Genomic DNA, 14,174 nt, shown 5'->3' on the forward strand with positions numbered 1-14,174 from the left:
GTGAATATATTGTGGGCAGTGGAGGAGGTGCCCCTTCAGTGCTGGAGCCCGGCGGCAGGCACCTCCATTGTCTCCCATAGTTCTGCCCCTGGATTCAGAGCCTGATGCTGATCCCCTATTCTGGATTCATGCAGCAAACGGAACCTAATGTAACTATATGGCCGTTTTCTATCTGTGATAGCACCACCCCAGCCATCTGTCCATGAGAGCAGCCGTCATCACTATTATCAGCACTTACACCCAACCCATCCTAGGTGCAGGAGATGGGACCTAATGTGACTATACGGCCGTATTCTGTGTTCACACTATCCCAGCCATCTGTCCACAAGAGCAGCCATCATAACTATTATCAGCACTTACACCCAACCCATCCTAGGTGCAGGAGATCACACCGAATTTTTTTTTTTTAAATCAAGTAATTTGTATTTAAATTTCTTCACAAAATATAAACATAAAAGAAAATCTACACAAAAAAATACAGTTAAGATACAGGTGGTGCCGACAAAAAATACATAATAAAATAATAAAGTGTACATTCAGAGGGATATCATGAATAAGCCAAGCCCAAGACCAGTGCAGGTACATTTACCCAACCAGCGCATGGAGGTAAGAACAAACAAACAAAAGAAAAGAAAGTTTTAACTGAGCACAAGAGAGAAAAATATTTTTTTCCAAAGAAAAGACGACACATTACAAGGGGGGATCTCCAACTGGTCTATGAAGGCACAAGGGAGAAAGAGTCCATCAGTCCTATAATTTATGATATTGAGGAATGCCCTACGGCCAGTATAGACATATCTTTCATGGTCAATTGTATCATTCACTAGTGCTCACCATTTGTGTGTATCTGGAGGGTCCAAAGCACACCAGGACAATCACTTTAGCCATGGTAGATAGGCCTACGACATAATGATAAATGGTAACATTAAACAATTCTTCCAAATCAAAAGCAAATAAATAAAGATTAGCGTCTAACGATGGTAATGATGGAAGTGTAGACTGAATAGCCGACAAGACTAACTTCCAAAAATCACTGACCATAGGCATTCCCATAATAAATGTCAAAAATCAAAGCCAGGTGCATGACATTTGGGACAATTAGTTGGGGCATTAGTATCAATATACACATTAGAGATGGGAATGGTAGGACCTATGCATAATAAAGTAAAGGATTTTCAGAAAAGGGGCACAGGGGGAAGTTTACCTAATAGAGCCCAGTATCTGAGTCTATTGCTCATCCTGGAGATGACCAGGTGAGATCACTGTAGAGGTAGGAGACTGTCTTATGAGAAGGTAATTGAAGGAGTGCCAATTCTAGAGGAGAAGATGATAACAATATGGGTCAGATCCAAACTGGGCATGTAGGGCATGACGGAGCTGGAGATATTGATAGGAGATTGAATGAGGAAGCCAAAACTCCACATGCAAATGTTCAAAGGAATGGAGGACACAGTTTTCAAATAGATGTCCAAGTGTTTTGACACTATGAGAAATCCAAAAGGTCTCCATTCCCAGCATGCCCAGCTCAGAGAGACCCCTATTAAACCAAAATGGGACATCAGGATCCAAACTCTCATCCCCAAAAGACCCTTTTGCAAAACACTAGACCAGTCAGGCCTGTCGGAGCAAAGGAGGAGATCTACCAGGAGTTTTACCAGAAAGCAAAACCTGTAAGGGAGCTAAAGGGGACCCCATCTGCTCACCAAGGAATCCTGTCAAAGCCGTATAAGTATCATCTGTCAACCAGGTAACCAGATGTGAATGTTGTGAGGCCATATAATAAAATCTTAAATTAGAAATAGCCAGGCCATCTGCAAATTTAGGTCTGCATAGAATTTGAAGTGCAATCCGAGGCTTTTTATCTCCCCACACAAAAGAGGAAAGAATACAGTTAATATGGGAAAACATCTTTTTGTGGATAAATACAGGGGAATTCTGTAGTACATAAAGATATTTAGGCTGAATAGCCATTTTAAATAAATGAATGTGACCTGTGACTGTAAGCGGCAGTTTCTTCCACAAATACATTTTTGTTTGAAAGCTGAGGTGATGGGCATCACATTAAGTTCCACAAAATCAGCCAGATCAGAAGTAATGAAGATACCCAGATACCTAAAGGTTAGAGTCCATTGTAGGGGGCAAGAGAGTGTAGGGGAAATAGATAGGGTACCATTTAGGGGAAAAAGATCAGACAGCAGTTAAGACCCCCAAAAACAACAAAAATCTTCAATGACACTCATCAAATGTTGTCATGAAGGACCAGCATCTGCAAGGAACAACATATCGTCTGCAGAGAGCGCTATCTTGTCAATTACACAGCCTTCCCGCAGACCGCGAGTAGCTGAATCTAAGTGAATGAGACATGCCAGGGACTCAATAGCCAATGCAAACAGTGAGGAGATAAAGGACACCACTGACTTGTGCCACATCAAAGTTTAAAAGATGAGGAAATATAACCAATCACTGACACTCTGGCTGATGGGGAGGAATACAAAAGACGGACCCAAGAAATATAACGGGGATGGAAACCAAACCTAACCAGGACTTCCTGCAACTATTCCAGTTCCACTGAGCTGAAGGCCTTGGCTGCATCTAGGGAAAACACCACAGCTCCAGGGACATCTGCATATGGTAGGATAGACATCTAAGATTTTGGGTAGTGTACCTACCTGGCATAAAGCCGGTTTGATCAGAATGTATAATGGAGCTGGTAACAGAATTAAGACGAATAGCTAAAAGCTTGGCCAATAATATTATATCGGTAGTAAGGAGGGAGATAAGTCTATAAGACTCTGGGTAAAGGGTGTCCCTTCCCTGGCTTAGGGATTACAACAACTAAGGCTTCTGACATGGATTGGGGGAGACAACCTGCAGTAAGGAGAGCTTCAAAAGTTTCAAAGATATGTGGGATAAAAAATCTTTTACATTTCTGGTACACTTCTATCAGGACACCATCAACTCCAGGAGTTTTACAATGTAGAAAAGAGGAAATTGCAGCCTTCAGTTCCTCTTCTGCGAAAGGCATCTCTAAAAACTTCACATCAGCGTCCAAATGAGGAAAACAAACAGTCTAGGTAAGCACGAAGCTGGGAGGGAGAGTATGACACCTTAGTAGCATAAAGAGAGGAGTAATATTGCAAGGATACTGTACCGCCACTATAAATAGAGCGGAGGAGTGTAATGTTCCAGGGGAGTCAAGGATACACAAGACCTCCCTAAAAGAACAATCCTCTTTTGGAAAAAAGCTAAATAGCTCCCCCCAACATCAGCTTGTGAGTATTGCATATGACGGGAAAATAAAAGTCTATGCTTAGATTTAACAAACAAATGATCTGACTACTCCTGCTGGGCATGGAGCATAGTCTCCCAATCTGAGATCTCCCTGAATCTAAGAAATTGGGCCTCAGTATCTCAATAAACCATTTCCAAGTCAGTGTCCCATTTCCTAGGATATTATTTAATATTAACAATATGTTTAATAAAGGTCCCCTTCAGACATGCCTTAAAGGAGTCACAAAGGAGAGAGACATCAGTATATGTGGCATTATATGCAAAACAGGAGACCCAAGCAGCCTCTAATTCAGAACCAGCACCCAGAAGATCTGACCAAAATGGATTAAGCTTCCAAAAACGGTCACCCTCAGAAAGGGAAGAACTGATAGTAATGCACAACGGAGAGTGGTCAGAGACACACCTAGATAGATAAATGATTTCAGAAACTCTGGGAACCCAAATAGGTCAAACAAAAATGATATCAATACGTGAAAAGGTGTGGTGAGTGGAGGACTGACAGGAAAAGACAGAGGCCAAGGGATAACGCCATAGGTCTAACCAGCCCAATTCAGTTATCAATTTTTTCATTTCAACGGTCTCGTGATAAATCCATTACATTGTTAAATCTCCTAAACAAATAACAGGGGCAGAGGGAGAAAATGCAGTAAAAGCAGCAGCTTTGCTTAAATCCTCATTAGAAAAGGATGGAGGGATATAGACTGCAAATATATAAACTAACAGGGAGTTAATAAATGCTCTTAGGTAAACATATCTTACCGATAGGGCAATTTGAACTGTCTCGAGATTAAAGTGAAGATGCTTGTGAACAAGTATAGAGACACCTCTAGAATTGGGAGAGAAAGTAGAATGGTAGATCCACCCTATACACGCCTTTTTCAAAGCCATTATACACCTTCCAAAACATTCCAATTTAGAAGCAGCTGTCAAGGCATGGCTCGTCTTCCCCATATTGCGAAGTAAAAGCACCAGGGTTCTTGAAAATGGAGTAATAACCACATAGGATTATAAAACAGCAAACTGTGTAGCAGGAGGAGGTTAAGCTGAGCAGGCATTGAAACAGGAACAACTCTGGACAGATTGCATTTGAGAATTGTAAATCCCATCCAGATTCCACTAATAAGTGGCCACAGGAGTTGAGGGGTATCTACAAAAATTGGACAGGCACCAATACATGAGAGGTAAGTAGGAGGGAAAGGCACCCCAGACACTAGGCATGCACCCTCGAACAGCAGCAGGTAAGCAGTGAGGAAATCTAAGATGGCCGACATCAGCGTTATGTGCATGGAAAGATCAGGACACTGCTCTATAAGGAGGAGATAAAACCCAGCCACCACACCACTGGGGGAAAGGAGTGCAGGACGCCATAGCCAGAGGGCTCCAAAGGAGGGGAAGAGCACCTCACCACTGCCGCCAAGCTGGGACACCAGAGAACACAGCCACCCATGTGAGAGCTGGGGAGAAGCGCTGGTGAATAACAAACAGCGCAAACACCAAAAGAGATGCCCCACTTCTTGTCCCAGTGACAGCAGGGGACATTCACTAAAGCCTCAATGAAGTATGGAGCCCGGGGCATCGCTGCTACAGGATCATTTGCAGGATATTCAGCAGGAGAGCAGGCACGTGACACCCTACTCCATGCTGCTCCAAGCCACGCTCCCAGATGGGATAAAGCCCATTACACACCATCTATCTCTCTTATGTATGAACGCCCTGTTTCTGTGCAGGTGACACCCAGTAATGCCCATTACACAATGTCTATCTCTCTTATGTATGAACGCCCTGTTTCTGTGCAGGTGACACCCAGTAATGCCCATTACACACCGTCTATCTCTCTTATGTATGAACGCCCTGTTTCTGTGCAGGTGGCACCCAGTAATGCCCATTACACACCATCTATATCCCTTATGTATGAACGCCCTGTTTCTGTGCAGGTGACACCCAGTAACGCCCATTACACACCGTCTATCTCTCTTATGTATGAACGCCCTGTTTCTGTGCAGGTGACACCTAGTAACGCCCATTACACACCGTCTATCTCTCTTATGTATGAACGCCGTGTTTCTGTGCATGTGACACCCAGTAACACCCATTACACACCGTCTATCTCTCTTATGTATGAACGCCCTGTTTCTATGCAGGTGACACCTAGTAATGCCCATTACAGACCGTCTATCTCTCTTATGTATGAACGCCCTGTTTCTGTGCAGGTGACACCTAGTAACGCCCATTACACACTGTCTATCTCTCTTATGTATGAACGCCGTGTTTCTGTGCAGGTAACACCCAGTAACGCCCATTACACACCGTCTATCTCTCTTATGTATGAATTCCCTGTTTCTGTTCAGGTGACACCCTGTAATGCCCACTACACACCGTCTATCTCTCTTATGTATGAACGCCGTGATTCTGTGCAGGTGACACCCAGTAATGCCCATTACACACCATCTATCTCTCTTATGTATGAACGCCCTGTTTCTGTGCAGGTGACACCCAGTAACGCTCATTACACACTGGCTCTCTCTCATGTATGAACGCCCTGTTTCTGTGCAGGTGACACCCAGTAACGCCCACTAATCACTGTCTCTCTCTCTTATGTATGAACACCCTGTTTCTATGCAGGTGACACACAGTAACGCCCACTCAGCAGTCACATAGAAAAGAATGAGATGTGAATGAGTTAGAATCACTTGTATATACATAAGATGAGTATGCAGCCCACAGTACATGCGCAGTTTGCTAAATATGTCTGGATATGACCTCATGTGGCCTCAAAGAAACAAACAATACAGTAATAATACACTATTAACAGTAGCCTGGGAGAGAGATAAAGTAGCAACCAGACAACTCCTAACTGCCATGTTGTACGCTGTGTTTCAAAAATGACAGTAAGGAGCTGATTGTGTGGTACTTTATCTCCTATGAGTAAGCTGACATAGTGAAACGCGCATCAGGACAGCACCATCAGTATGCCTCATGTATTTTAAATGTGTGTTTCCACCTAACCCCGCCGTACTCTTGTTGTTGTTATGAATTCTGTAAACTGAGTGTGAAAAGTGCCGCACATTACTCAGATATATGTAAAGATAATGAAATATTGTATGGTGTGAATGATAAGCACAGATCAATATCTGGGATATCTGTACTGCACATATCTGATGGGAAATATGCTGATGATACGGCTATCGATGCCCAAATAAGGGGCTATAAGTATGTATACTGACAGCTTTCTAATAGAATCAGTGGAGATTTAAAAGTCCTACAGTTATAGCTTAGCTGATTCCCAATGATACAATTAGAGTGTCAGTTTGGAATGTTACTTAAAGATACATATAGAGCCCAAAATACAAACCAAATATAAATGCAATCAATTATGGTGATATAATAATAACCTACAACGTATGAACGGAAACCCCTGGAGGGAGGTTTTAAAATATATACACCTAACCCCTGGTGAGAGAAAGTACGCAGTCACACAATAGTGTATGAATAAATGATATGGAAGCCGGCCTAAATGACGTGTGATACAAACACATTATTTATCTTAAATGCAATTTTTATGTATATGAGAATTAGTTATACCATGATTATTACGTCTCATATGGAAAATGTACAGGCTCCTGATCGGGGAGTAATACATGAAACCATTCACCAAATTTTAGTTTATTAACAGCATAATTACATTGTGAATAGCATTTGGAGGTAGAGAACATATTGGATTTTATGTATCAACAAGGACTGTAAATAATACTTAGCAACCAGGAGTACATTCATGAATTTTATTATAATATAAAAACCAATAAATATTTTGCTGTTTTATTTCTTTTTATTCAATAAAAGTCATGTTTTATAATTTCTTAGGGTCACTATTGGATACAACATGGAATGTGTTTAGTCTGTGAGTGCCCCTGTACAGGAATACTTTGTCTTTTTGCTTTAATTGTGATTATCTTTATTCCTGGGTGCCCATCCCCTATAGCAACTATTTATTCTAGTGGAATACTAAAATTGGGGAAAGACAATATTGAGATAAGGGTCTTTGCGGATACCACTTTTCTGGAAAAAAAAAAACGATTTACTTTATCTCTCCCCAAGCTTTGATAAATCTCCCCCATGTATCATCATGATGATCTACTGGTTTGTATGGAGCTTCTGGGAAATCTCATCATCAAAGGACAATTACAAAGAGCACCACCCAGTGCATGGGAGGGGTACCTGCAGATATTTATACTCGGTACACCTATATGCACCAGATGGGGCTCTGTTCATCTTCTTTGTAACACCCCAAACTTGTCACCTCGGGAAACAGAAAAAAATGTGTTAGTGTAGTATATGAATAAAAGTGTGGAAATATACTGTGAATAGATTATGTATTTTGGAAAATTAGTACACTAAAGTTTTAAAGTACAGGCTAACTTCCCAGAATCACACCTGTGTTTGTATCTCATGGGCTATTACATAAAGCATAATGTAGCAACAGATTTTATTATTCCAGAACATAAAGTACTCTTGCAGAATTAGTGATGTATCTCACTGGTGGTATAATGGTATTTACTTAGAGCCATCCTTTCCTATTAGATAAAACATAGATTATAGTAAGACAAACAAGTTGGACAGCCCTTTTATATCATATCTCCAGAAATAAGGACTCTGCAAATACCCAGTGACCCAATTCCCAGAGCCCAAAAGACCCATTATTCTCTAAAACAATGACTTACCTGGTAAATGGGAAGAGAGTGAGTGTGATGTCCTCTTAGAGCCATGACAGAAAAATACAGATGAGTGTTTTCAGCCAATTTCCACCTCTGCCCCAACATGAAGGAATATGTCATCCTCCATAAGTATCACTGGAGTTGGTGCATGTTCCTGCCGGGGGTCTGTTGCCTCCTTACACTGTAACCCAGCACTACCAGTAGACAAATGGGATGACATGGAGCTGATAACAGAAAGGACGGACTTACTGCTGTGTGATGTGTCTGTTGCTGTGTTAGACACTTCTTTGCTGGAACTGGAGATCTCTTGAACACATGAGAGCTCTGATTCCACAGGAGAAGTATCTTTAGCATCATCCATATTATTGTAGCTCCTTTCTGATTTCCAGCTCTCCTTCATGAACATCAAGACTTCAGTGGCTTTGCTTCTCTGATTACAGTCTATGGCTAAAAGATGACAAAACATCCTCCATATTCCAGCAGGCATCTTGTTCCATGGTGAGGGAGGGTCATCAGATGGAGTGTGGGTTTGCCATTCAGCAAATCTACTGTACTCTCTGTCTCTGGGTAGTGCCACCTGCCAGGGAAACTCTCCTGTGAGCAAGCAGTAAAGAACTACACCAAAAGCCCACACATCAAGGGTGGAGTCTACAAGCAAACTATCCTTGTCAGCAAGTTGGCACATCTCCGGGGCCATGTAGGAGACACTACCGGACCTGGTATGAATGAATCTTCCCTTGATACGTGCAAGACCAAAGTCAGTTATCTTAACACAATGGCATTCCTGATCAAACACCAAAATATTCTCTGGTTTGATGTCCAGATGCACCAGTCCTTTGCTTTCTATAAATTCCAGTGCACTGGAGATCTGTACTGCACATCTCTTCACCGAGTCTTTTGGAAGTCCAGTCTGAAAGTAGTAAATACCCTGATTTAGCATCATATTAATGTCTTACAAAATATAAATGTTTCTAAAGCACCAAGTTAATGTAAAATCAGTACAAGGACCTCTACTTACATGGGGCAGAATGAGAGAGAACAAATCACCCACTGGTGCCAGTTCTTGGGAAAATGCAAAGTGGTCACCGGTCTTGAACGCAATCCCACTGATGCCAATGATATTGGGATGAGATGAAAGTAGAAAAGACATACTGAACTCCATGAGGAATCTTCTCTCAGTTGTCCTTTTTTTGTCCATGACCTTTAGTGCCATCCTGATATCTGTGATGATAAAGAATCATAATTAGATTTGTATACAAATTAGGCCAAGTAAAAGATGTGAGGGCACAAAGATGTGTCTGATTGGAAGAGGGGACAGCTAAAGAGAGATAAATGAGTGTGGCATAGAGTGGATATTGGGATACTAGTGTGGGGACATTAATGTGAGTAGTATACATGGGAGTTGGGTAAGTATGATGGGGCATTTTTCTGGGTAGTACACATGTGGGTAGGGTAGGTGTGAGTGAGAAAGGTATATGAGAGTGGATATTAGTGTGAGTAGTATAGATGGGAATGTGTAGGTTTGAGGGGGCATAAGTGTGAATGGTATAGGTGGGAATAAGGTAGGTGTGAAGGGGTATTAGTGTGATTAGTGTATGTTGGAGGGGCATTAGTGTGAGTTTATAGGTTGGAGTATAGCAGATGTGAGGAGGCATCAGTGTGAGTAGTATAGTTGAAAATAGGGTAGATGTGAAGGACATGAGTGTGGATAGTATAAGTGGGGGTAGGGTAGGTATGAGGGGACAATAGTGTGAGTAGTTTAGGTGGGAGTAGGGTTTCAGAGAATGTTTAAAATTTTGATGGCTGTGGGAGACTCTAATTGTGCATAGTATATAATGTTGTATAATAACTGATAGACCATCCTGGGAAATGATCACATAGGGCAGATACTGATTTACTGACCATACTGACCTGTTTTTCTGTCCTTTACCATGAAAACTGAGGCATAACCTCCTCCCCCCAGCTCCTTCATGACAAGGTAGATGTCCTGTAGTTGTATCTCCTGGAGGCCCTTGGAAGCAAAAGAGACCATTTCCTCCAGAACAAGCTCCACGTCACGTGTACTGGTGGCCATTGTATCCTGGGGAAAGTCAGAGACACTGATATATTAACATTAGTCAGTTATGGCCCCAATCTATTGCCCAGAGACCTGGTGACAAGGTGTAAAATGTTCTCATTCTCCTCACACACTTACACTTCTAGTGTATCAGGTGCTGTATAACTCAGTTTTACACACAGTTGTCTAATTCTAAGTATTTATTGGCAGATACATAGTATTCATCATTTTACAATATACAGCTATGATATCACCAATACAATGAGTATTATTACTAGTAAATCAGTATATTAGTTACATAGATTATAAGTCTAAGTGATATATTCAACATTTCAATGGACAAATAACAGTAATATAATCAGTTATACACTGTATATAGGAATCTCACCTCGGGGGAGTGTGCACTTCAGTCCTGAGTGTGGTTGGTGGGATCTCAGCTCACGTTGGGATCTGCTGGAAGGTTCTTACAAAATGATGCTGGTAACGTCCAATCTATTCTGCAATAAGAATCTGAGTCTCTGAGAGCAGAGAGGAGACATCTGGTTTATGTGAGGGAGGTGGGGTGGGGCAGGTAGGTGCTAAAGCCTCCTGAGTGGCTGGCTGATAATTTGCATATGTGGTGTAAATAACTGCATTGTTCTTTAGGATTTGCATTTGCACAGATTGATATAAGAATGTGTGAGAGACTCCCAGCTGTGCTACAGCCCAGGTGCATCACAAAGGGTGATAGTAACCCAAACACTGTATCTCCCCAACTCACTGTCACTCAGGTGTGTTCTAGGGACAGTTTCAATATATCTGCTATAAAACAGTAACATTGTCATTCAGAATGTTTGTTTTTCCAAATTTTTTCTTTTATTTATGAAGACATTGAGAATTAGAAGCATTTGAAGAATCATGAACCAGTACAATATGCAGTTTAAAATCAACAAGTACACACAAGTAAATGTACAGTTATACTTAAGAAAATTGACCAACTAAGCAAACGAAGCTAACTCATACATATAAAGAATAACATACATGGTTTACAGTATGAGGGATAATATAAAAAGCATTGACAGACAGGTACAATTATAACATATAAGAAAAAGGAATTTAAATGTAAAAATAAAAGAAAAAAAAAGAGAAAAATAAAATATAGATTTTAAAACAATATGATGCTCTCCAAAACACGTTGTTTGCTCCCGACAGACCCCTCAACAACCTTTTAACAAATCATATGTCCTTAAACATACAGAAATTTTTTTAGAAATGCAAATTTAAAAAATATTGTCTATAGAGCTGCAATGTGGTTGTCTCAAATAACTCATAATGTTAAAGTGAGTAGAGGTAACCAGTGCATCAATGTAAATACAACACTTTTTATATATTTAAGTGATTCCCGTCTCTGTATCAGGCCGGGTAGCTCTGGGGTCAAAATTCAAAATCTGGAGTAGGATAGATTTTAGTGTACGAAGGAAAGGAGGAGTAGTCACTGTCCAGGATTGATCTTCTTGGCAATTGACAACATAAGCGTAAGCAAAGGAATAAGCATTTTACCCTTAGGACCCAAGACTTAATTTTCACAATTGCAACAAAGCATTGCTAGGGGATCATGAGTGGAGGTGGGTGATGAAAACGGGAATGAAAGTTTTTTATCCCAGAATTTACCAACTTTTCTACATTCCCAAAATTTATGAAAAATATAGCCTATGGACAATGAAATTTTTTGTAAAACCCTGTCTCATCCTCCACCATGTGACTCATCTGCCCCTGAGACAAGATAGCCCTAATGTATAGTTTGATGTGCAATTCCTGCAGTTTTGTCAAATGCAGAATTTTCATTATTTTTTCAAAATGTGACATTAGTTGCTGATGAGATAATGTAATGCCCAAATTATGCTGACATTTTGAATCTGATTTGCTCCCTGGTTTGTTGGTTGAATGATGTATCAAATCTAATGATATATATCAAGTTTTATAGAGCTGAATACCAAGAAACTGAAGTAGGGCCATTAATTTATCTGTAACAGAGGAGGAGGGCACAGCAGCTGGAAGAGACTGAATGTACTGCCTGGCTTGTAGGTACATGTTAGATTGGGTGAGTGGAAGATGAAATTTTTTCCGTAGTGCCAAAATAGACATCAAGACCTTCCTGGGTCAACGACAATCAGAAAAGCCTAAATGCCTTTATGTCGCCATTCTAAAAATAAATAGTTTTCAAGACCAGGGACAAATAATGGGTTGCTCCAGAAAGTGGTCAAAGGTGTAGATAAAACATTTCAGCTGAAACATTTATTGATCAACAGCCAAGAGTGGTAAGTGTCCATAAACAGCATATTAGATAAAACCCCTGAAGCATTATTGGATTTTGGTAGATGTAGAAGAGCAAATGGGGAGTATGGGTGGAAGAGTTAGCTCAATCAGTTTGTCTGTATAAATCTCCTTATCCAACAACCAATCCAATATATATCTATATATAACTATTTTGGTAAATGTCTGGAGTTCTGGAACCCCCAGTATTGAAAACATCTTCGGAGTAAAGACCTCAAATTGTTTTGAAAACCTCTAGAACATTCTTCCCAACAGAAACTCAGGTGCCATCAGTTTTCTTGAGATCCCCTATAGTCAGTGGTCCCCTATCACCTCTAAGGAGTGCTTATAGCAATCTACCAGATTTATTGTCTAATCTATAGAATGTATGAATGTGAGCTAAATGATTTGAATCAGTCTGTACATATAGCCCAGAAAGCAGATGCTGAAAAAGGGTTTTCTATATATATTTGGAACATACAAGTTGCAAAACACATAACGAGACCCCTCAAAACTGGGGCATCTACTATAGGAGAGAGTCTATCAGGGTCTATAACTTTGGAATGTGACAGAATTAGGGGGGTTTCCAGTAATAGGGAAACATCACAAAATACTTGTTATGAGCAATTTCTTCTTCCACTTTAGCCACAAATTTATGTCACCTACACTCCAAGAAGAAAGTTAAAGACTAACCATGGACTACTATAAGTACAACATATGCAACAGGGATCCGATGACCCTAGACTTAAATATAGCGTAGAGATCAGCTGGAAGCCCGACTCAAGGCCGACAGAATTCCTTAACTAAAACAGTATCAGGAGAGTAAACCATCAAAGTAGTATCTACAGTAGTATAAGAGGAAAAGAACTAAACATACACAAAGAAAAGGAAAACAGGGAGACTTTGATCCCGCAGTAACTAAATACAGACTAGAGAATTGAAATAAATGGTAAAACCCCCCAGAACATTGGAACTTGTGGCTTTAAGGGAACGTCGCCTCCAAATACTCTTCAAAACAACTGAACTCCTAATGGCCACAGGAACAATAATGGATAATACAATAATAGACATAATAACGGTCTCATACATCAGTAAGGGCAACATTTACATAAGGAACTTCTATAGTTAGGACCAGCTTAGTGTGTTATTATATTGCTGGTCATTTACTGGTTTTATTTAGTAAAGTTGTCTTTTTAATGAGAAGTTTGAGAGAAGATAAAACAAATTGTATCAGCACCATTGTGCTCGGCTTCTGGTTTGTCAATTGGAGATCAGTTATATTTCACCTTGAAATTAAAATATTTATTTAGTTTAACTATATGTTAGGGACAAATTACTCTGGATTTCTACTTCATCATCTCCTTTATAAACCATGTATATGAACTGAATTAATGGTTTTTCCCTTCTCATTAAATAATAACCTGGTCTCTAGTCTGGCTCTCACTCCGGAGTCAGTCTGATTCAGCCTTTCCCATGTACAGGTGGGTGACCAGAAAATGGAGGGTTTGTGCTTTGTATTTACAGACAACAGATCAGGTGATTAGTAACGTCTGTTACACCCCTCCCAGCTGTAGTATCTCCTCATTAGCACATGAATAACAGGACAATGGGCCCTCACATTCCCAGGGCTGACTCTGCAATGCCGGGTGTGATATAACAGCCTGGTCACTCACCGTCCATTACAGTATTTATACCTATTGTATATAGTGTTTATTGTTACCCAAGTGGGTGAATAGAAATTCCTGTTACTCCCAACCAGCTGCTGTATCTCCTAATTACCATATTAATTATAGGACAATAGAATTCAGTCTCCCTACAGATTA

The 14,174-nt window shown here is 40.5% G+C and overlaps 1 protein-coding gene across 1 annotated transcript; it reads right to left on the reverse strand.

Moving 5' to 3' along the window:
• Window positions 1–8,079: 8,079 nt before the first annotated feature.
• On the reverse strand, window positions 8,080–10,077 carry LOC148477359 (serine/threonine-protein kinase SBK1-like). Its single transcript, XM_088456841.1, has 3 exons — window positions 9,915–10,077; window positions 9,022–9,224; window positions 8,080–8,913 (listed from the first exon to the last, which is right to left on the reverse strand). The coding sequence occupies exons 1-3, from the start codon at window positions 10,075–10,077 to the stop codon at window positions 8,080–8,082; spliced, it is 1,200 nt and encodes a 399-aa protein (XP_088312967.1).
• Window positions 10,078–14,174: the final 4,097 nt, after the last annotated feature.

Source organism: Taudactylus pleione, unplaced genomic scaffold, assembly GCF_031769625.1.
Source record: "Taudactylus pleione unplaced genomic scaffold, aTauple2 ptg000722l, whole genome shotgun sequence".
In the NCBI taxonomy this organism is placed as follows: Eukaryota; Metazoa; Chordata; class Amphibia; order Anura; family Myobatrachidae; genus Taudactylus; species Taudactylus pleione.